At 57.2% G+C, this 21,248-nt stretch overlaps 1 protein-coding gene across 1 annotated transcript in view; it reads left to right on the top strand.

Moving 5' to 3' along the window:
• Window positions 1–853: 853 nt before the first annotated feature.
• The window catches only part of KIF26B (kinesin family member 26B), a 285,433-nt gene continuing 265,038 nt past the window's right edge, over window positions 854–21,248 (top strand). The window contains 2 exon segments of the mRNA XM_084868813.1: window positions 854–1,300; window positions 2,285–2,683. Of these exon segments, the coding sequence (XP_084724939.1) occupies window positions 1,238–1,300; window positions 2,285–2,683 (462 nt within the window). The 5' untranslated portion in view covers window positions 854–1,237.

A 21,248-nucleotide genomic window follows, 5' to 3' on the forward strand; every position in this document is an offset into this window, starting at 1 on the left:
GTGGAAGGACGGCTGCCCGGGGCCCGCCCGGCCAGGCGAGGCCGAGTCCAGCTCGCACACGCCCCTCCCCAGGCCCGCGCGTCTGCAGCAGCGCGGCGCTGCCTCAGTTTCCCCGCCCGCGCTGCCTCCTCCTTTCGGGCTCAGCTGCCCCGGCGGCGCCGGGCGCGCGGGCACCACACAGACGGGGGCTGGGCGGGTGGGGGGTGAGCGGGGTCCCCGGCCTCGGGCCCTCGGGCCGGGCGGGTGCCCTCGGGAGGGGCCCGCGGCCGGCGGGGGTCGGGGTCTGCAGGGGAGGGTCCGGGAGAACAAAGGGCGGCGGGATGGCGGGGGGGACCGGTGTGTGTGACTCAGCCCCGCTCCCCGGCCTCCCAGGCAGAGCCGCCCGCAGCCTCGCGGGGAAAGGGAGCTGGGGGCGGGGGCGGCGCGGGCGCATTTGGGTGCAGCCCCCCGGGCCCCTGGCGGGTCCATCCGAGCCCCGGACGCAGCGGCTCGTAGGGACCTTCCCCGCCGGGAGCCGGGTTCACGGCCCCCTCCTTCCCCCCACCCCCCGCCGGCTCCGGCCTCCGGCCTCCGGCCTAACGTGGAGCCGCGCCGGGCGGCGGGTCCCCGCCCCGCGCTGCGCCCGGAACCCGGAGCCCGGAGCCCGGAGCCCGGAGCCCGGAGCCCGGAGCCCGGAGCCCGGAGCCCGGAGCGCGGCCGCCGGCGCCGGGAGCCCGCGGCCGCCCCGCCCGCCCGGCCCGGCCTCCGCGGCTGTCAGCGGCGGCGGCGCATATTGGCTCCGGCGCCCAGGCTCCTCCCCGCGCCGCATCCTTATATTTCGGGGGAATTTCTGTGAACTCAGTCACACCGAGCGGCGGCGGCGGCGCGCTCCCGCACGGCTCCCCGCGGGGGCTCGCCCAGCTCGGCGGCGGCGGCGGCGGCGGCGGCCACGTGCCCGGCCGGAGGCTCCGCTCCCGGCGGCCGCGGGGGGCCCGGGGCTCCGGGTCCGAGGCGGCGGCGGCGGAGGCCGTGTGGCCGGAGCCGGAGCGGGATGCGGGGAAGCCGCGTGTGAAGAAAGGACCCGCCTGCAGACCGGCGCGATCGCCCCGGGCGCGTCTGCCCGGACGCCCCCTCCCCGCCCCCATCGGGGCCTGGACTCGGGGACCGGAGGACGGCCCCCCGGCCCCGCCCCGGGGACCCTCGGGCCCAGGACGGCGTGGATGTAGCGGGCGGCCCGCGCGCCTCCGGAGCAGCCACCATGCACTCGGTCGCCGGGAATAAAGAGCGGCTCGCCGAGTCCTCCCGGGGCAAGAAATACGCGGTGAGTGGGGACGGGGGCGCCGCGGGGCGCCGGGGTCCCCCTTCCCGGAGCCGGGGTCCCCCTGCCCGGGAGCGGCCCCGAGCTCTCCCCCTCCGGCTCCGGCTCGGGGTCCGAGGGCCGCCGCCGGGTGCTAGCGCGGGGGAGGCGGGTCTGTCGCGGGGACCCTCGGCCCTCGCCCCCCCTGCCCCTGCCCCGCACCCTCCAACTTCCGCGGCATTCCTGCACGGAAATGGGGGGCCGAGCCCCGGGGGAGGCTTTCCACGCCTTCCCCGCGGCTCCTCGGGGTCCTCTCCCGGCGCCTGCAGGCTCCAGGCTCCGGAGGCTGCGCCCCAATGCATGAATGAATGAACGAATGAATGCATGAATGAATGAACGAATGAATGAATGAGGTCGCGGCCCCCTCCCCCTCCGCCCCCTCCGGATAGCGGCTCCCGGGATCCTGAGCCGGGCTCTTGCTGGGGGGGGGGGGGGTGTTGTCGGGTCCAAAAGCGCGGAGCTCTGAGTCTCGGGGTCCCCCCTCTGCAGGAACCGCGGAGGCCCCCCCCTCCCCCCCCAGCGAGCCGTTTCCCCCGCCGCCCGCGCCCGGAGGCTGCGCTGGGAGCCCCGGGCGGGGGGCCCCCTTAGGCGCGCGGAGGCCGCGGGGTGACCGCGGGGCGCGGTCCCGGGGCGGGGGGCTCGGTCCCGGGGCGCGGTCTTGGGGGTCTCGGTCCGGGGGGGGCGGGGGGGGCGCGTTCCCGGTGGGCGGGTGGGGGGCTCGGAGGCTCGGTCCGGGGGCTCGGTCCCGGAGGGCGGGGGGGCTCGGTCCCGGGTTTGGAGGGGCTCGGTCCGGGGGGCGGGGGGCTCGGTCCGGGGGGCTCGGTCCCGGGGTTTGGGGGGGGGGCTCGGTCCGGGGGGGTTCGGTCCCGGGATTTTGGGGGCTCGGTCCCGGGGTTTGGGGGGCTCGGTCCCGGTTCGGGGGCCCTCTGACCGGCCTGTCTCCCGCAGGTGGAGGAGGCCTGCTCGCCGCCCCGGGCCGCCGCGCTGAGCGCGGAGAGCTGGTACCGCCGCGCCTACGAGGAGTCGCGCGCGGGCGGCCGGCCGCCCCCCGAGGGCGCGGGCTCGGCGCTCGGCTCGTCGGGGACGCCGTCCCCGGGCTCCGGCACCTCGTCGCCCGGCTCCTTCGCCGGCTCCCCGGGCCCCGCCTCCCCGGGCATCGGCACCAGCTCGCCGGGCTCCCTGGGCGGCTCGCCGGGCTTCGGCACCGGCTCCCCGGGCTCCGGCAGCGGCGGCGGCTCGTCCCCGGGCTCGGACCGCGGCGTCTGGTGCGAGAACTGCCACGCCCGCCTGGCGGCGCTCAAGAGGCAGGCGCTGCAGCTGCTGCTCCCCGGGCCCGGCGCCGGCAAGGTGAGCGCGGGGCGGGGCGGGCGGGGGGCCGCACCCCGAACCCGCACCCGGCGCCGGCCCTCCCTCCGCGGCCACTGCGCGCCGGGCCGCGGCCGAGGAGTCTGGCGGCGGGGGCGGGGGTGGGGGTGGGAATGGGGGAGGGGGCGGGGGCGGGGGCAGCCTCGGACCCGGGGCCGCCGTACGGGTGGGGCAGACGTGGGCCGGTGTCGGGGCGACCCCGCCTGTCTCCCGTTCGGACCCCGTGGGGCGCGCAGGCTTCTAACGGTTTGGGGTCTCACCGCCCACGGGGGTGGGGGCTGGGTGGGGGGTCAGGTGACTTGTCCTGTGCCCCCCACTCCGTAGAGTCCCTTTGTGATCCCCGCACCTGCCCGCCGTCCTGCTGGACCTGCGCGCCCCGCAAACCTTTGCTGGGGGTTTCGGGGGGCAGGCGGGGGACACGCCGGTGTGCGCTCCGGGGTCTTCCCTTCCGGGGCTGCACCGGGGCTGCCGGCCTGCTTCCAGGTGTTTCTCCCCACCCCCACCCCTCTCACCCCCCACCCTTCCCCCCACTTCACCCCACCCCTCCCACCCACCCCACTCCTCCCAAACCCACCCCTCCCCACCCCACCCCTCTCACCTCCCCACCCTTTCCCCCATTTCCCCCCACCTCTCCCACCCACCCCATCCCAACCAAACCCACCCCTCCCCACCCCCACCCCTCTCACCCCCCACCCTTCCCCCCCACTTCACCCCACCCCTCCCACCCACCCCACCCGAACCAAACCCACCCCTCCCCACCCCACCCGTCTCACCCCCCACCCTTCCCCCCCACTTCACCCCACCCCACCCAAATCCACCCCTCCCCGCCCCCACCCCTCTCATCCCCCTCCCTTCCCCCCCACTTCACCCCACCCCTCCCACCCACCCCAAGCAAACCCACCCTTCCCCGTCCCCACCCGCGGTCCTTCCTCCTCCCAGAACCACCCAAACCCAGGCAGCAGGTCACAAAGGCCAGTATCCCCCCAACATGCACTCCGTCCGGGGGTGCAGGGGGAGAGCACCCCGAGCACCGCCACCCCCTTGGAACACAATGCGATCGCCTCTGCCCGGTGGGTCCCGGGTCCGAGCGCTCCCCAGGGACAATATTGACTCCGGTGCTTCAAAGCGCTCTTATCGGATGGGGGCTAAAGCATCAGGAACACGCGGTGCTGACAGGGTTTGCTCTGGACGTTTTGGTGACTTGAAACACCGGCGGTGAGCCTGGGCTTGAGGGGGGAGGGGCCCCTCTGTTTGCCTCCCCTGCTTATCCAAACGCACACACCGAGGGCGCAAACACCACACCCCACCGGGGCTGTAAAAGCCTGAGCAGGGCCCGTCACCGCCCAGAGGACCGGGTTTATGATAATTCACCCGCGGGCTGTTGTCCCTATGCCATGGGGACAGTTTGGTAAGAAAACCCCCAGAATAGATAAATCTCAGGGATGCTGAGGCTTCTTCCTTCACACCTTCACGTTCACACCGTTTCTCCGCTCACAGATGTGTTTAATTAAGTTCTTGCGATCATGTACCGATGCCCTTTGATCTCCTGGGCATTCAGGCGCCGTGGTAAGCCCACGGTGACATAACAGGGGGGCCCCGGGCCTCGTCCGCGTGGAGCGTGTATCCTAACCGAGGACATACAGACACGAACCACAACACGCACAGCTCATAACGTACCCTTCTGCCAAGACACGTGTGGGGCGCGGTGAACGCGTGCATATAACCAGCACAGACCGTGGGATCGCTCTGGGAGAACCTTGGCTCTCAAATACCGCGTTTTCCCGAAAATAAGACATCCTCCGAAAGTAAGACCTACTTACAGGTTTCCTTCTGAGTGAAATATAAGGCATCCCCCTGAAAATAAGGCCCCCCCCCCTCCCCAGGCTAACCATGAGAGATTTGGTCCACTGATTCTGAAAGAAATGGAGTCACAAGAAATTCACCAGGAAATTCAGGAATTGGATTGTTGTGATGATGTTCCAGAAGATGATGACATGATTGCCATTGAATAAATGAGTAAATTCTTGATACTGTAGGATTCACAGTTTGTTTGGTTTGTGCTGACAACTACCGTACCACCGTACCGTATACAGGCAATAAATTTCCTTTATTTTCATTTAACAGTAAATGTGTACCGTATTCTTCTTCATGGAAAAATAAGACACCCCCTGAAAATAAGACCTAGCGCATCTTATTAATGAGCAAAAATTAATATAAGACACTGTCTTATTTTCAGGGAAACAGGGTAGATAACATCTCCTATTTGGAAAGCCTACTAAGTTGCAGTCTTCCAGGTCATCATTCTAGAACATTCTTGAGGATGCATTTTTTAAAATCTTTATTGTTGAAAATATTACATAGGTCCTCCTCTCTGCCTCCCCCCTATTAACTTCTTCCAGCCTATTCCCATCTCCCCCACCCCAGGCCCCCCCAACCCCCTTGTCCGTGCCCCTGGGTGAGGCATGTGTGCACACAAGTTCACTGGTGGATCTCTTCCCGCCCCCCCTCCCCTGCTCCCCTCTGAGCCTGCTCCTGCGTCTGTGGACTCACTCCTATAATAGCGTCATGCTTGAGTGCTCTTGTGTGTGTGAGAGGGAAATCAAAATACACCCGCTCACACACATGGAGGGAGGGGGTGTGGGAAATCGCTGGGAAGAAGAAACAGATGCTGGGTCTCGGATCCCTCCGTCGTGTTCTGTGGAGTCACCTGACACAGGAGCGTTCTGGTTTGGCTGGAGCCGCCTGGGAGGCTGGTTCACGGGGGTAGCCAGCCGGCGGCTCAGGGTATCTGCCAGTCTCAGTGACGGGGAGGGAATGAAAGAGATGCTGGGACACGGATCACGTTGTCACAGAGATGGGTCTGCTGCACCCACGGGGACCCTCACACGGGGCCGCCTTAGGTGCACATGGGAGTATCATGCAGCGCCTGGAGCTTCATACATGGCATAGCATGATGGAGCACGACCGTGGTGCAGGACCCAGGACTCCGTGAGGACCAGCGGTGACTTGGATCACCTTACTGTTAGAAACCAGGGACGGGGCCTCGGTGTTAGCTGAGGATACCCTGCCTGACTCCGGGGATAACCATTGTAGTGTTCTCTCCCCTTGGAAACATCAGTGCTCTCGGATTCGGTACAATTTTCTTTTCCTTTTAAAAAAAAATATTTTTTTTTGATTTTTTTTTTACAGAGAGGAAGGGAGAGAGAGGGATAGAGAGTTAGAAACATCGATGAGAGAGAAACATCGACCAGCTGCCTCCTGCACACCCCCCTACTGGGAATGTGCCCGCAACCAAGGTACATGCCCTTGACTGGAATCGAACCCGGGACCTCTCAGTCCGCAGGCCGACGCTCTATCCACTGAGCCACACCGGTTTCGGCGGATTCGGTACAATTTTCATCGCACCTTGAAGTTTGCAACCTTCTTCTCTCGAGCCTTCTCTGGAGGCCCATGTAACTCGGAGACCAGACCTTTCTCCCCCCCAGAGCCGGGTTGATGAGCAAACGAGGGACCCTGGCAGAGGAGGAGCTGAGTTCATGAGAACACGCATGTCGTTGTGGCTCCAGAGTGCGCGTCTGGAAGATACAGGCCTGTTGTGGAGCGGCGATTAGCAGAAACCGTCTTTGTAATTGGCCTAAGATGCTCAGCTGTGTTTGGGGGAACATTTTCTCGCAGGGGTCCTCAAACTTTTTAAAGTGGGGACCAGATCACGGTCCCTCAGAGAGCTGGAGGGCCGGACTATATGAACTACTAATTCCTACTGTAACACCTCGGCTGCGCTCACTGCCCAAAAAACCTGGCGGGCCGGATCAGACTCCTCTGCGGGCCGCATGTGGCCCGCGGGCCGTAGTTTGAAGACCCCTGTTCTAGGAGGTGGTGTTAGGAGTCTCCAGGGCAGGCCGGACAGCCCTTCCAGAGCCTTGTTATCTCGGGTGATGTGGGGTTAGGTCTTTCTCCAGCACGGGTGATGCTTGTGACACTAAAGTCAGGCGGTTTTCCTGGGTGTGTTTCACGTTCCCACGGACACACTAAGGAAGAAAATGACTCACAGTTAGAATGTCTAGAAAATTACTTTAGATAAGGTTAGAAAGGTGCTCCCAGCCGAAACCGGTTTGGCTCAGTGGATAGAGCATCGGCCTGCGGACTGAAGGGTCCCGGGTTCAATTCTGGTCAAGGGCATGTACCTTGGTTGCGGGCAAGTCCCCAGTGGGGGGCGTGCAAGAGGCAGCTGATCGATGACTCTCTCTCATCGATGTTTCTAACTCTCTATCTCTCTCCCTTCCTCTCTGTAAAAAATCAATAAAATATATATTTTAAAAAAATGAAAGAAAGGTGCTCCCATGCTTCAGAGACTGTTAGGCAGGATTCTGGTTGGTCTGTTTATGTCTCATGGAACGTAAGATTTTTCTTACCAAACATCTGCTTTCAGTTTCTCATTCCCAAATGTCACACCGGCATACGGTCTCTCATGCTCGGTGCCCTGGTAGGTAGCAGGCTCTGCTGAGTCCCCCCAGTTGTGTCGCTTAGGACAGTTGGTTAAGAAGCTCAGGTGAGCTCAGGCTGGCATGGCTCCTCGATTGAACATCAACCCATGAACCAGGAGGTCCGGGTTCGATTCCCGGTCAGGGCACATGCCCAGGGAGTGGGCTCCATCTCCAGTGCAGGGGGCATGCAGGAGGCAGCCGATCCATGATATCTCTCTCATCATGGACATTTCTATCTTCTCCTCCTTCTCCCTTCCTCTCTGAAATCAACAAACATATATATTTTTTTAAAAAAGATGGTGAGATGAAGTGCTGGTGGGCCCATGCAGGGGGCCTGGCTGGTCTCAGGGGTGATGTTAACAGAGGCAGGCAATGGTGGGGAGACCCAGATTTGGGGGGAGCTCAGAGTTAATGGATCTGGTGCTGTGCGTTGAGGTTGAGGCAGATCTAGGAAGACACAGACTCCGCGATGTAGACAGTGACACTGAGAGCTCACAGACCCTTAGGAATGCCCCGGTATGAGGCAGCTGGCATTTCAGACGGCAGCTTACCTGGCCGGCCGGGCCGGGCCGGGGCCTGGTTGGCGGGAGCCTGCAGAACACTCGGGCTGGTTTCCACCATCTCGGCCGGTGGAAAAGGACTTCCCGGGTAGCAGCGTTCTCGCCTGGCGCTGGGAAGTGGAAGCTGCGAGAAAAAAAACAAAGGAATGTGATTTGCAAAGTGTTGGGATTTTAAGTCAAACAGCCCTCTTCCCCGCGGCCGCGTTTCCATGTGTAGATGTAAAACCGTTTCGTCTCCCCTGGCAAGCGCGCCCTTCCTGTTTGAGATGCAGCCGGGGCGCCGCGCCAGGGACGGGGGCCAAGGCGCGGGCCTCCGTTCTGGGCGATTCCAGGATCACTCTATTCCGATACCGACCCGCCGCCCAGCGGCCCTGCGAAACCTCAGCCCGCAGGAATTCCCCGGAGCCGCAGGAACGGCCCAGCCCGGCCAGAGGTTATCAGACATCTGTGCATTTCCATATCAATAAAAGAAAATCTCCTTTTATGTAAAAAAAAAAAAAAAAAAAGGGTCCAGGAAGACATTCCTATCTGATTTGTTCTCAGGCACAGACTCGGGGCCGTGGCTGCCCCAGAAATACCAGGCAGATTAGCCAGACACGCCGAGAAGGGTGGCCCCCCGGAGCCCCCCGGGATGAAAGGCAGGAATGTGTCGCGGCTTTAAAAACGCCAAGCAGCGGCCTTGAAATAGCCGGGGCCCGGGTGCGTCTAGACGGGGGAGATCGCATCTCTACGTTTGCATTTTTTCCCAGCTCCCAAACGGGGCGGATGGAAAAAGAACGCCCCTGAGCAGGTCCCCCCAGAAGCCACGGTCAGACGCCCTGTAAATAGAACAGGCTGCCTTCTGAACAGTCACGAAGGACGAGAACATTGGAGCTGAAACCCGAGAACACGTGACTATTTTAAGCTTCCTTCGCGTCGTTTCTGTCTCAGAAGGGTTCGCGATCAAGGACCAGCGAGCAGAGACCACCGGGAACGGAAAGGTCCCGTGGCATCGATCCTTCAAAGAAAGATCTCTGAAACACCGGAGGGATGATAAGGGCGTTCCTGGCCACGTGACAGCGCTCTCTTCCTTAAGGCTTAGCGAGCCTTGGGCCGATGGACGGCACCGCGTTCCACCGGACGTTTAATTGTGCGCCAGCCGGGTCAGTTTTTATTATAGCGGCTTAATTCACTTTGCGAGGATCCCTGGCCCGTGGTAATGCCTCCCACGCTCGGCTCGCCGCAGATAGGATGATTGCATTAGAAATGTGATTTTTTTTTTTAAGGGCCGAGGCCAGTCGTTTGTCAGCGTTTGGAGGAATGAAATCAATAAAATTTAGGCAGCGTTATGGTTGCTACTTGGCACGTCACAGATCGCGCTATTCATCAGCGCGTGGCAATGGTGGTGGTCATAGCGATGGTTATAAACGGCTTGAAGGTACTGCCGAGCTAGCTGCCTGCACCAGGCATTGGGGCTTATCTGCCTTCCAGTGCGGGGCGATCTCTCTCCCAGACAATGTTCTCTGCAGTTATGCTTTGCTGATCCTATCGCCTCGATTCCGACCAGAGCCCGCCCCGTGAGAAGTCTGGAAACAGAGGCCCCTCCCCCACCAGGAAGCATTTCCTGCAGCATCGCAGCGGGGAGCAGGCGGGCCCTGGCCGCTGGCCGCTGGCCGCTGGCCGCTGAGCGGTGCAGGGACCGCTGAGCAGCTGAGGCGGAGAGAGTCGCTATTTTTATGCTGCTATCGGAGGCTCTGGGCAGAGTGAGCTTTCTGATAAGCAGAACTGTATCTAAATATATCTTACGTGTGACAGACGAGGTGGCTGCTAAGGGCCTTTCAGCCCAGCTTTTCTAGTGAATGGAGCTCAGGCCCAGTGTGTTACCAGCCGCCAGGAGTTCTCGGGAAAGTCTCACCTTCCCTACAGCCTGGCTCTCAAACCTCCGCTTAGTTCCTACAGAGAAAGTGGCTTTATTTTTATTTTACTTATTTATTATTTCCCCCCCATTTTTTATTAAGGTATTATCTGTGTACATATCTTACCAGTTCCCCCCCGTACATGCCCTCCCGTACATGCCCTCCCTCCCCAGAGTTTTGCGTCCATTGGTTGTGCTTATATGCATGCATACGCGTCCTTTGGTTGATCTCTTATCTCCCCAAGATCTCCCTCCCCTCCCCGCTGTAATCTGACAGTCTGTTTGTTGCTTTACTGTCTCTGTATCTATCTTTTTGTTCATCGGTTTATAATGTTCTTTATTATCCATAAATGAGTGAGGTCATGTGGTGTTTCTCCTTCATCGACTGGCTCATTTTACTCAGCATAATGTTCTCCAGTTCCATCCAGGTTGCTGCAAATGATGAGAATTCCTTCTTTTTTATGGCAGCATAGTATTCCATTGTGTAGATGTACCATAGTTTTTGGATCCAATCATCTGCTGACGGGCACCTAGGCTGTTTCCAGATTCTAGCTATTGTAGATTGTGCTGCTATGAACATAGGGGTGCATATATCCTTTCTTATTGGTGTTTCTAGTTTCTTGGGATATATTCCTAGGAGTGGGATCACTGGGTCAAATGGGAGTTCCATTTTCAGTTTTTTTGAGGAAACTCCATACTTTTCTCCACAGTGGCTGCACCAGTCTGCATTCCCACCAGCAGTGCACTTGTATTTTGATTTGTTGATGTTGGCCATTCTGACAGGTGTGAGATGGTACCGCATTGTCGTTTTGATTTGCATCTCTCAGTGGCTTTATTTATTTATTTAAATTTTTTTTTTAAATATATATTTTATTGATTTTGTACAGAGAGGAAGGGAGAGAGATAGAGAGTTAGAAACATCAATGAGAGAGAAAAACATCGATCAGCTGCCTCTTGCACACCCCCCACTGGGGATGTGCCCGCAACCAAGGTACATGCCCTTGACTGGAATCGAACCTGGGTCCCTTCAGTCCCCAAGCCGACGCTCTGTCCATTGAGCCAAACCTTTGTTTTTAAAGCTTGAACTGCAAAGGCCACCTTCAAGGCCGCCATGCTACCACAGCAGTGAGCGACGCCAACATCCGGGCCTTCTTCATCAAAACCAGTGGTCAGCAAACTGCGGCTCTCGAGCCACATGCAGCGAGTGAGCCACGGTTTATCGCCCTGTTGACTATTGAGTTTGCCGACCACTGGGACAGGAGCTCAGTCACAAGGAACAACGACAGCCTGTAATGATTGGAATCGAGAGTCTAGGGCAGTGGTCGGCAAACTCGTTAGTCCACAGAGCGGCAAACCACGGCTCACAAAGCCGCGTGTGGCTCGCGAGCCGCAGTTTGCCGACCGTGGATCTAACCGGAGCGATGTCTGGGGTTGGTAATGGCTGATTCCGGATTTTCCTTGAGATAGCATAGAATCTCACAGAGCCTGACCTACTCCCGGGCAGTAATTCCGTCTTGTATTCGGCAGGGATGAACGGCTCTGCCTTCCCGTGAGCACTGTCCTCCCTTCACGGCGGTCGCTTTCTTTAGCGCCGTGATCACCCCTTCCCCACGCCCCTCGCCCCCCAACAGGGGGTGTCAAGCAGCATCGAGTCTGATTTATTTTAAAAAATATTTTATTGATTTTTTTACAGAGAGGAAGCGACAGGGATAGAGAGTTAGAAACATTGATGAGAGAGAGACATCGATCAGCTGCCTTTTGCACACCCCCCACTGGGGATGTGCCCGCAACCAAGGTACATGCCCTTGACCGGAATTGAACCCAGGACCTTTCAGTCCGCAGGCCGACGCTCTGTCCACTGAGCCAAACCGGTTTTGGCGAGTCTGATTTATTAACGATCAGAAACCACCACCACCACCACCACCAGCAGCAGCAGCCAACACTGTTGAGCTACCTAACCAAATGTTATACAGAAAACGGACAGTTGAATTCAGGCGAACAACTAGCACCCTCCATTGTTTAAGAAAAATAGTCAGCTCTAGCTGGTGTGGCTCAGTGGATGGAGCGTTGGCCTGTGGATCGAAGGGTAGCAGGTTCGATTCCGGTCAAGGGCACGTACCTTGGTTGCTGGGTCTTCCCTGGCCTGGGCTTGTGCAGGAGGCAACCAGTCGATGTGTTTCTCTCACATCGATGTTTCTCTCTGTCTACTCCTCTCTCTTCCACTCTCCCTAAAAATTAATGGAAAAATATTTGAGAAAAGAAAAGAAAGAAGAACAGGCAGCTGCCTGGCTCAGTTGTGTGTCTTTCCCGGAGGGAGACGGCTTGATCTTGGACCGGCAGCTGAGGAAGTGGCCTCGGGTGTCCTCCCTCAGCTGTGAGTGTGAGCATCACTGTGGCTCATGGGCGGAGGAGTGGGCAGATGGGGGAGGAGAGGAAGGAGAGGAAGAGCATGGCGGGAGGAGGAGGAGGAAGCAGGAGACAGGAGAAAGGAACGGAAGTAGGCGCTGGAGATTGTCTACAGTCCCAGATGTTTAGGTTAAAAGGGACTGTCCTGACCTAGCCGGTCTGGTTCAGTGGGTAGAGTGTCAGCCTGCAGACCGAAGGGTCCTGGGTTCTATTCCAGTCCAGGGCTCGATCCTTGGCTCTGGTCGGGAGCACGTGCAGAAGCAACCAAATGATGTGAGAGAGACACATGGATGTTTCTCTCTGTGTGTCTCTCCTCCTCCCTTCCACTCTAAAACTCAGTGGAAAAATATCCTTGGGTGAGGATTCATTGAAAAAAAAAAAAAAAAAGAGAAAGAAAGAAAAAAAGAAAGAAAAGGACTTTTTAGGTAAGATGAGGTATAGAGGTCCCAGCACTGATTAGCACGCGGTCTTGGGCTGGTGCCTCCCTGGCTTGCACTTTATTCCTTTTTTTTTTATTTTACAAAAAAATATATTTTATTGATTTTTTACAGAGAGGAAGGGAGAGGGATAGAGAGTTAGAAACATTGATGAGAGAGAGACATCGATCAGCTGCTTCCTGCACACCCCTACTGGAAATGTGCCCACAACCAAAGTACATGCCCTTGACCGGAATCGAACCTGGGACCCTTCAGTCCCCAGGCCGACGCTCTATCCACTGAGCCACACCGGTTTCGGCATGGCTTGCACTTTCTTTCTCTTTTGTAACCACGAGGGTGGGAGGCGTGGTCTTTAAACTCCTTCTAGGCCTGTGTGCTGTCTCTGATTAACTTCAAGGCTACCTTCAAGGCCCCGTTTGAGCCCCAGATTCCAGAGGGATGCACCGTAAAGCCCCCAATGGCCTCTGGCTGAACCAGGGGCCGGAGCAGGGCCGTGACGGCCAGGTCTGCGGGCCTCGGCCAGCAGGCGTGTCCCCCGGTTGGGCATCCGGGTGCCGGCCGAGGGTCCCGGTAGGACCCTCCTGGCTGAGGGTCTGTCTTTGGAATTTGGGCCCCGAATGGACTGACAGGATTCTTCCTGCTTCTTCCTATAGCTGTTTACTTTACGGTCCTCTGTTTGTAAGCAGAAGTCAGCTTGGGCAAACAAAGAGACAATGGGCTTTAAAAAAAAAAGCAGTCTGGCAAGGATCGCTTGAGGAAGTGCATTGCCTTACTTCTCTGACAGCATAAATTTAGCTTTACATTTTAAACAATGTGCTGCCCGTCCCGCGTGGCTCAGCGGTAGAGCATCGACCTAGGAACCAGGAGGTCATGGTTCGATTCCCGGTCGGGGGCTCAATCCCTAGTGTGGGGTGTGCAGGAGGCAGCCGATCCATGATTCTCTCTCATTGATGTTTCCATCTCTCTCTCCCTCTCCCTCTTTCTTTCTGAAATCAATAAAAAACATCTATATAAAAAAAAAATAAAAATAGCCAACACCGGTTTGGCTCAGTGGGAAGAGCGTCGGTCTGCAGACTGAAGGGTCCCAGGTTCGATTCCGGTCAAGGGCATGTACCTTGGTTGCGGGCACATCCCCGGTGGGGGGTGTGCAGGAGGCAGCTGGTCGATGTTTCTCTCTCATCGATGTTTCTAACTCTTTATCCCTCTCCCTTCCTGTCTGTAAAAAAATCAATAAAATATATTTAAAAAAAAATAAAAATGTGCCATACTCATTAGGACTTAGAAATAATTTGTGGGGAGCAACTGTGGGTAGAAATGCAGGAACACCAGACCTCCGAGCATTGTATTCCTCATTCCTAAAAAAAATCCTCCCTCTGAGTGTAACCCCCAAACCTCTTCAGCTCCCCTGTGACTCCTCCTCCCTCTTCCTCCTCCTCCCGGTGTCTGGATGGGGCCCTGATGGCTCAGACCGACCGTTACAGCTCCCGGGCCCGTGGCGTGGCTGCGAGAACCCTGCGGCTCTCGAGGCCGTGGCCTGCAAACGAGGCAGCGAGGTCGATGGAGTTCTCACCGACTTTATTTTTCTTCATCCTCGGCCCAGGTGGCCTCTTAAGCTGCCTGCTTCCTGCGAGTGCTCCCCGCCCAGGTCGGCGGCGGTAATTTATATTTGCGTCTGAGTCTAAACACAACGCGGGGGCCCAGACGGAGAGGCAGAGCATCGCCGGGCCTCGGCAGCCCAGAGCGCGTTAGGAGGAGGCTCCGAGCAGCAGGGACCCCGTTTATGGCCTCGTTTTCTTACTCTCCTTCCGTACTGGAGAAATAAAACAAGGTGAAAAATGTCAACATCTCCCCAACGTTCCTCCTCCGAGACAGGCAGGTCCACACCACCGACCCTGCCCTGCCTCCCCCCTACCTAACCTCTCTCCAATAAGGCCGTCTGAGCGAATGCTTCTCTATGCAGAGCTCGCTCTGACCCCATCCTCGAACCCGGATCTCCGCACTGACTTTCAGGGGTGCTCTCTGGCCAGCCACCCCGGCTTCTGGCCAAACCTCCCGTGCTCCGTGGATAAGGTGACCAGATTTTAACGTTGGTAAAGGGGGACACCATTGACCGGAGTGGGGGAGGGGGACACAGGCCGCAGGGCAGGCATGGAGGGCGGGTGGGGCCGGCCCTTTGCCTGGGCCTCACGGACAAGCAGGTGTTTCCCTGGACAGCAGGGTGGCGGCGGCGGCTCCTGCAGACCTGCAGCTGTGGGAGCCGGGCCTGGAGCACCTGCGGCCACGTGCACATGCGTGTGCGTGAGCACGTGAGCACGTGAGCACGTGAGCACGTGAGCACGTGAGCACGTGAGCACGTGTGTGTGCACCTGGTCCGGCCGCCGCCTCCCGGCCCAGCACTGCAGCCCGGGGACCAGCTGGGGAGGACAGTCCCGCGCGGGGAGGACAGTGAGGACAGCGAGGACGGTGAGGACGGCGAAGACAGCCTGCAGGGAGGCCACCAGCCAGACAGTAAGAGACGCTCTGATCATTTAAAAGGGCAGTCTCCTGTGAGACAGCCCCTGTGGCTGGAACTTGTGCTTTCCTAGCCCAGTGGTCGGCAAACTCATTCGTCCACAGAGCCAGATACCAACAGCACAACGACTGACATTTCTCTGGAGAGCCAGATTTTTTAAACGTAAACTTTTTCTAACGCCCCTTCTTCAACACAGACGCGCCCAGGCCGTGGTGGTTTGTGGAAGAGCCACTCTCAAGGGGCCAAAGAGCCGCCTGTGGCTCACGAGCCGCAGTTTGCCGACCACGGGCCTGGGAAATGCGGGGTGCCAGGTTCTCGGTTTCTAAGCCTGGTCTGCTGGGGGTGCACCTTGAACCTCGGGTGCTGGCGGTGGGAGGCGGCGGGGCGAGGGGATTTGAGTCTCTGAAAGCCGAGGGCGTCTGCTCCGCAGGCCTGAGTGCCTCGCTCGTTTTCCGCCGGAAGCAGGGGCAGGGCGTCCCAGGTCGCTGTGGACGTGGGGAAAGAGAGCAAACGGAGGAGCCGGTCACAGGAGGTGTCCGCACCAGCCCTCGCCGGCCGGCTCCATGGATAGAGCGTGGGCCCGCGGACTGAACGGTCCTGGTTCGATTCCGGTCGAGGGCACGTACCTCGATGGCAGGGTCCCCAGCCCTGGCCGGGGGTGTGCAGGAGGCAGCCCGTCCACCGGTCTCTCTCACCTCGATGCTTCTCTCTGCCTCTCCCTCTCCCGTCCACGCTCTCCGGAGTGTCAGCAGATCCCTGTCCGCGGGGGTGAGACAGAGTGGGGCTGGCTGGCTCTCTCCCCCTCTTCCCCCAGCCGGTGGGCGGGGAGAGCCTGAGAGCCGGCTGTGGTGCGGGAGAGGGATTCTCAGACCGCCCTGGCTCTCTCCGCAGCCACGTTTCTCCTCTCTCTCTCTTCACACCCAGATTCAAACGCGTTTCCCCTTCAGGTCGCTTCTGTGCTGGTTAACCTCTTCGCCCTGCCGTCCCCTCCCTCCTTTCTGGCCTCTTTCTAGTAGTTTCCGCTAATGGCCCGCTGGCTGACACGGCCCGGCTTTGTGGGGAGCAATTAGCGCTCACCGAGGCGGCCTCGCAGGCGGACACGCGGGCCAGGCCTTCGTCAGGAGGCGGGTGGTCGATGAGCGCCGATGCCGACTGACGGCCCGGGCTCCGGCCGGACCCTCCCGGTCTCATGATGGTGTGAATTTTCAAGATGGTGTCACGGGAGCTCAGAGAACTCGGGAGAGGAACATGTGGCAGTAAAGGGAAAAAACACAGAAAGCCCAGCCTCGAGAACAGGAATGGTCCTTTTAGTACTTTGTAACCCTGGTGAAAAGGACACGGCTCCGTTCCGGAAAGAAACGTGTGTGTGTGTGTGTGTGTGTGTGTGTGTATGTGCATGACTGCATGTGTGTATACACATGCACGTGTATATGCTTATATATGTATGTGTATACGCGTGTGGATACATGCGCACACGTGTCCATATATATGTATTTGTATGTATATATTTGCATGTCTCTGTGAACATGTGTATACATGTGTGTGCATGTGTGTATGTTTGTGTGTGTGTGTGTGTGTGTGTGTGTGTGTGTGTGTAGGTGGAGGTGGGTTGGTTGGAAGCATGGTGACACCGGCCCCACAGGTTTGAAAGTGCTTTCTGGTTTTGCTTTCCTCTTTTGATTTTTTAAAAGATTGATCTCCCTGGGAAATGATGATTTCAGGGGAAATATGAGACTTATATTTTCCACATCTCAGCTCTGTGAGCCGGAGGGAGGAGACGGGACCCTGAGCTGGGCGAGGAGGGGGCCTGGCCCGCCCGCCAGCTGCTGCTAATTCTGAGCATTTGAGCACATGTCTTCGTGTGGACTTGGTTTGGGTAGGCCACACAGAAAAAAATAAGAATGTAGCTCGGCTGGCGTGGCTCAGTGGTTGAGCGTTGACCTATGAACCCGGAGGTCACAGTTCAACCCCTGGTCAGGGCACATGCCTGGTTGCTGGCTTGATCCCTAGTTGGGGGTGTGCAGGAGGCAGCTGCCCAGTGATTCTCTCTCTCATCATTGGTGTTTCTATCTTCTCCCTTCCTCTCTGAAATCAATAAATATATACTAAAAAAAAAAAAAAAAAAAAAAAAAAAGAATAACAATGGGAGGTTTTATTTATTTATTTTGTAATAGCTTTATTGAGACATGCCACAAAATTTGCCTGGCTTAAATGTACAAGTCAGCCGAAACAGGTCTGCGGACTGAAAGATCCCAGGTTCGATTCCGGTCAAGGGCATGTACCTTGGTTGCGGGCACATCCCCAGTGGGGAGTGTGCAGGAGGCAGCTGGTCCATGTTTCTCTCTCATCGATGTTTCTACTTCTCTATCCCTCTCCCTTCCTCTCTGTAAAAAAAAAAAAAAAAATCAATAAAACATATTTAAAAAAATGTACAAGTCAGTGGGTTTTGTCTTATCTCCAGAATTTTGCAGCCAATTAGCATCATCTGATTTTAGAATACTTTGTCACTCCAGGAAGAAATGTGTGGCCATTAGGAGTCACCCCCCCACCCCGCACCCCTCCTCCCTCCCCTTCCCAGCCACGGGAAACCCCTAATCCACCTTCTGTGGCAGAGTTGCCTGCTCTGGGCGTTCCACACGCACGGAGTGTGGCTTTGTGGCAGGCCTCTTTCACTCGGAGCCGTGTTTTTAAGGCTCAACACGGGGGTCCGTGGGCAGCCTCCGTGCCTTTTCACTGGCAGGCGGCCTTGCGTTCTGTGGATACTGCGTGGCACGCGTCTGCTCCTCAGTGGCCATCTGAGTGGGTTCGAGAAATGCTGTTATGAACGTTTGTGTTTCAGTCTTCGTGTGGGCATCAGCTTTTTTGTTTTGTGTTGTGGTTAATCTTCACCCGAGGATATTTTTCCATTTATTTTTATATTTATTTATTTATTTTAAAAATATATATTTTATTGATTTTTTTTTTTTACAGAGAGGAAGGGAGAGGGATAGAGAGTTAGAAACATCGACCAGCTGCCTCCTGCACACCTCCCACTGGGGATGATGTGCCCACAACCAAGGCAGGTGCCCTTGACCAGAATCGAACCTGGGACCCTTCAGTCCGCAGGCCGACGCTCTATCCTCTGAGCCACACCGGTTTCGGCTTTCCATTGATTTTTAGAGAGAGTGGAAAAGAGAGGAAAAGACCGAGAGAAACATTGACATGAGAGAAACACATTGATTGGTTGCCTCCTGACCAGGACCCCGGGGCCAGAGAGAAGCGTGTACCTGAGGGAGGTACATGCTCTGGACCGGAATCAAACCCGGGACCCTTCGGTCCACAGGTCAATCAGTGCTCTGTCTGCTGAGCCAAACCGTCTAGGGCTGGACATAAGCTTCTTAAAAAATATCTTCATTGATTTCAAAGAGGAAGGGAGAGGGAGATAGAAACATTAACGATGGGAGAATCGTTGACTGGGGATCGAGTCTGCAACCTGGGCCTGTGCCTGGGAATTGAACCGTGACCTCCTGGTTCATAGGTCGATGCTCACTCACTCACTGAGCCACGCTGGCCTGGCTGCACATGAGCTTTCATTCCATGGGTAGATACTGGCAGTGGGATTTTTAACGTGTTGAGAAACGTCCGCATCATTGTCTGAAGTGTCTGCCCCTGTCCGCTCCCACCAGCAGCGAGCGGGTGAGGGCTCCTGGCCACGCGTGCTCACCGATGTGGCTGTTGTCTGTCTTTGGATTCTGGGCTGAGCAGTGTTACCGCATTGTGGATCTGACTTGCGTTTCACTGATGGCTAATGAGGCTGAGCGTCTTTTCATTGGCTTGTTGACCATTCGTGTGTTTCCTTTGGAGAAATCTTTAACCAAATCCTTTGTCTTTTTAAAATCGGGTTTTGTTGGTACAGAGCTTGTAGGAGTCTTGTTTTTCTTTTAACAAAAAGCTTTTTTTTTTTTTTTCAGATTTAAAAAAATAGTTGTTAATTACATTGACTGGGGTGACCTTGGTCAACATGAACAGATGGTTTCAGGTGTGGGTTTCTGTGTTATAAGATCTGTGTATGCACCATGTGTCCACGCCCACATTAGGAGTCTTCTATGTCCTCTGGATATAAGCCCCTTATCAGATACTGGTGGCCCGGTGCACAAAATTTGTGCACATTAAAAGGGGATTAATTAGACGAAATAATTTAATATTGCCGTTTGTCCTTTCTCTATAATAGAAGTGTCAGAGGTGAACGAAAATTAGTAAAATGTATATGAAAACCTTCCTCCTGTCAGAGTCTGGGGTGCACCACGGGACCCAGAGTTAAGTCCCCATCCAACCACATGTACCTCAAAATCGCATGAGACCCAGACCTGGCCGGTCCCACCCCCATTGGGCTAGATCCAGACCCAGCCAGTCCCACCCTTGTCAAGCCCTGCCAGGCAGGGGGTGTAGCCTTAGATCCCCTGGCCCAGACTGGCCTTGAGTCCTCTATCAAGCCCCACCAGGTGGGGGACACAGCCTGAGGTCCCCTGTCAAGCCCTGCCAGGTGGGAAAGTGCTGACCCAGCACTGGGGGTGCACCTTGAGGTCCCCCGTCAAGCCCTGCTGGTCGGGGCATGGCGAGGCAGGGCAGGTGCACCCAGCTAGGCAGGAGGGTGCCCCTGAGGTCCCCCTGCCTGGTGCTGGGGTGGGAGGAGCAGCCTGTGTGCCTCTAGCCCAGCATCAGGACGGGAAGTGCATCTTGAGGTTCCCTGTCAAGCTCTGCCGGGTCAGGGGCATGGTCTCAGGTCCCCTGGCCTGGCACAGGGGCGGGATTTGTGGCCTGAGGTCCCCTGTCAAGCCCCACAGGGGCAGGGGAGGGCGTAGCCTCGGGTCCCTGCTGATTGCTCCTTAAGGCTCCTTCTGGGAACTTGGCCTCACTGTGGGTGCAGCCATCTTTGTGATGGAGTGATGGTCAATTAGCATATTCTCTCTTTATTAGATTGGATGGGATTGGCCAGTGTTTTCCCTAATCTGTGAGTTATCTTTTCACTTTCTTGGTGATGTCATTTGAAAAAAGTTTAATTTTTGGTGAAGTCTAACTCGTTAATTTTTTTTTTTTTATCGCTTTTATCTAAGAAATCCGCTTTGCTTTTTGTATCGTATCTAAGAAATCGCCGCCCAACCCAAGGCCATGAAGATTGATTATTACCTTTTCTCCTAAGGGTTTTACGGTGTCATCTCCGACTTAAGCCTGAGACCCTTTTTTGAGCTCTGATCACTCATTGCTCCTGTAGGGACACCTTGGCCCAGACACACTCAGGTCTCAACAAGATAGATTCAGAATGCCACTGGACCTCCTTTTCTGCTCTTTATTTATTTTTTAAATATATCTTACTGCTTATCTCCAGAGGAAGAGAGAGGGACAGAGAGTTAGAAACACTGATGCAAGAGAAACATCGATCAGCTGCCTCCTGCATCCCCCCCACCGGGGATGTGCCCGCAACCAAGGTACCTGCCCTTGACCAGAATCGAACCTGGGACCCTTGAGTCCGCAGACCGATACTCTATCCACTGAGCCACACCGGTGAGGGCTGCTCTTTATTTTTTTTTTTTTTTAACAAAACACACAGAGTGGCCATTAAAGCTGGGTAGAGTCAGGGTTCCAGAGATGGACGTGAGAGCTGGCCCTCGACAGGCAGGGGCTGCAGACCCTGCCAAGCCCTCTCACGTCGGTGGCGGGGGGAGCTGTCACGGGCAGCGTGGAGGCGGGAGACGGACTCCAGGCCTTTGGCATGAAGCACGGGAAAGCCTGGCCTCTTGACCGGCATCGGAGGTGACAGAGCCGGCGAGCATCCGAGGGGGGCCGGGCGGCGGGCACAATGGAGCCATTGTGGCACCGGGGCAGCCCGCCAAGCGAGCTGTCAGAGGTTGGCTGCTTGCTGTCATGTCCTTATCTGATAGAGCTGTCTCTCTGTTCCCGCTCCTGGGGTTCCATGCCCCACCCTCCGCCTCCTGCACCAGGCGAAGGAGCTTTCTCTGTCTGTGTGTGTTTAATCCTCGCCCGAGGGCATGTTCCCGTTGATTGTTAGAGTGGAAGAGGGGGGGAGAGACAGAGAGATATCGATGTGAGAGAGACACATCCACTGGTTGCCTCCTGCACGTGTCCCAACCAGGTCCATGCCCTTGACCAGAATCGAACCTGGGACCCTTCGGTCCTCAGACCGACGCTCTATCCACTGAGCCAAACCCGCCAGGGCCATAGGAGCTTTCGTAATCTCCCCTCTGGTTTTCCTCCCA

The sequence above is a fragment of the Pipistrellus hanaki genome (assembly GCF_964339955.1).
Source record: "Pipistrellus hanaki genome assembly, chromosome: 20".
In the NCBI taxonomy this organism is placed as follows: domain Eukaryota; kingdom Metazoa; phylum Chordata; class Mammalia; order Chiroptera; family Vespertilionidae; genus Pipistrellus; species Pipistrellus hanaki.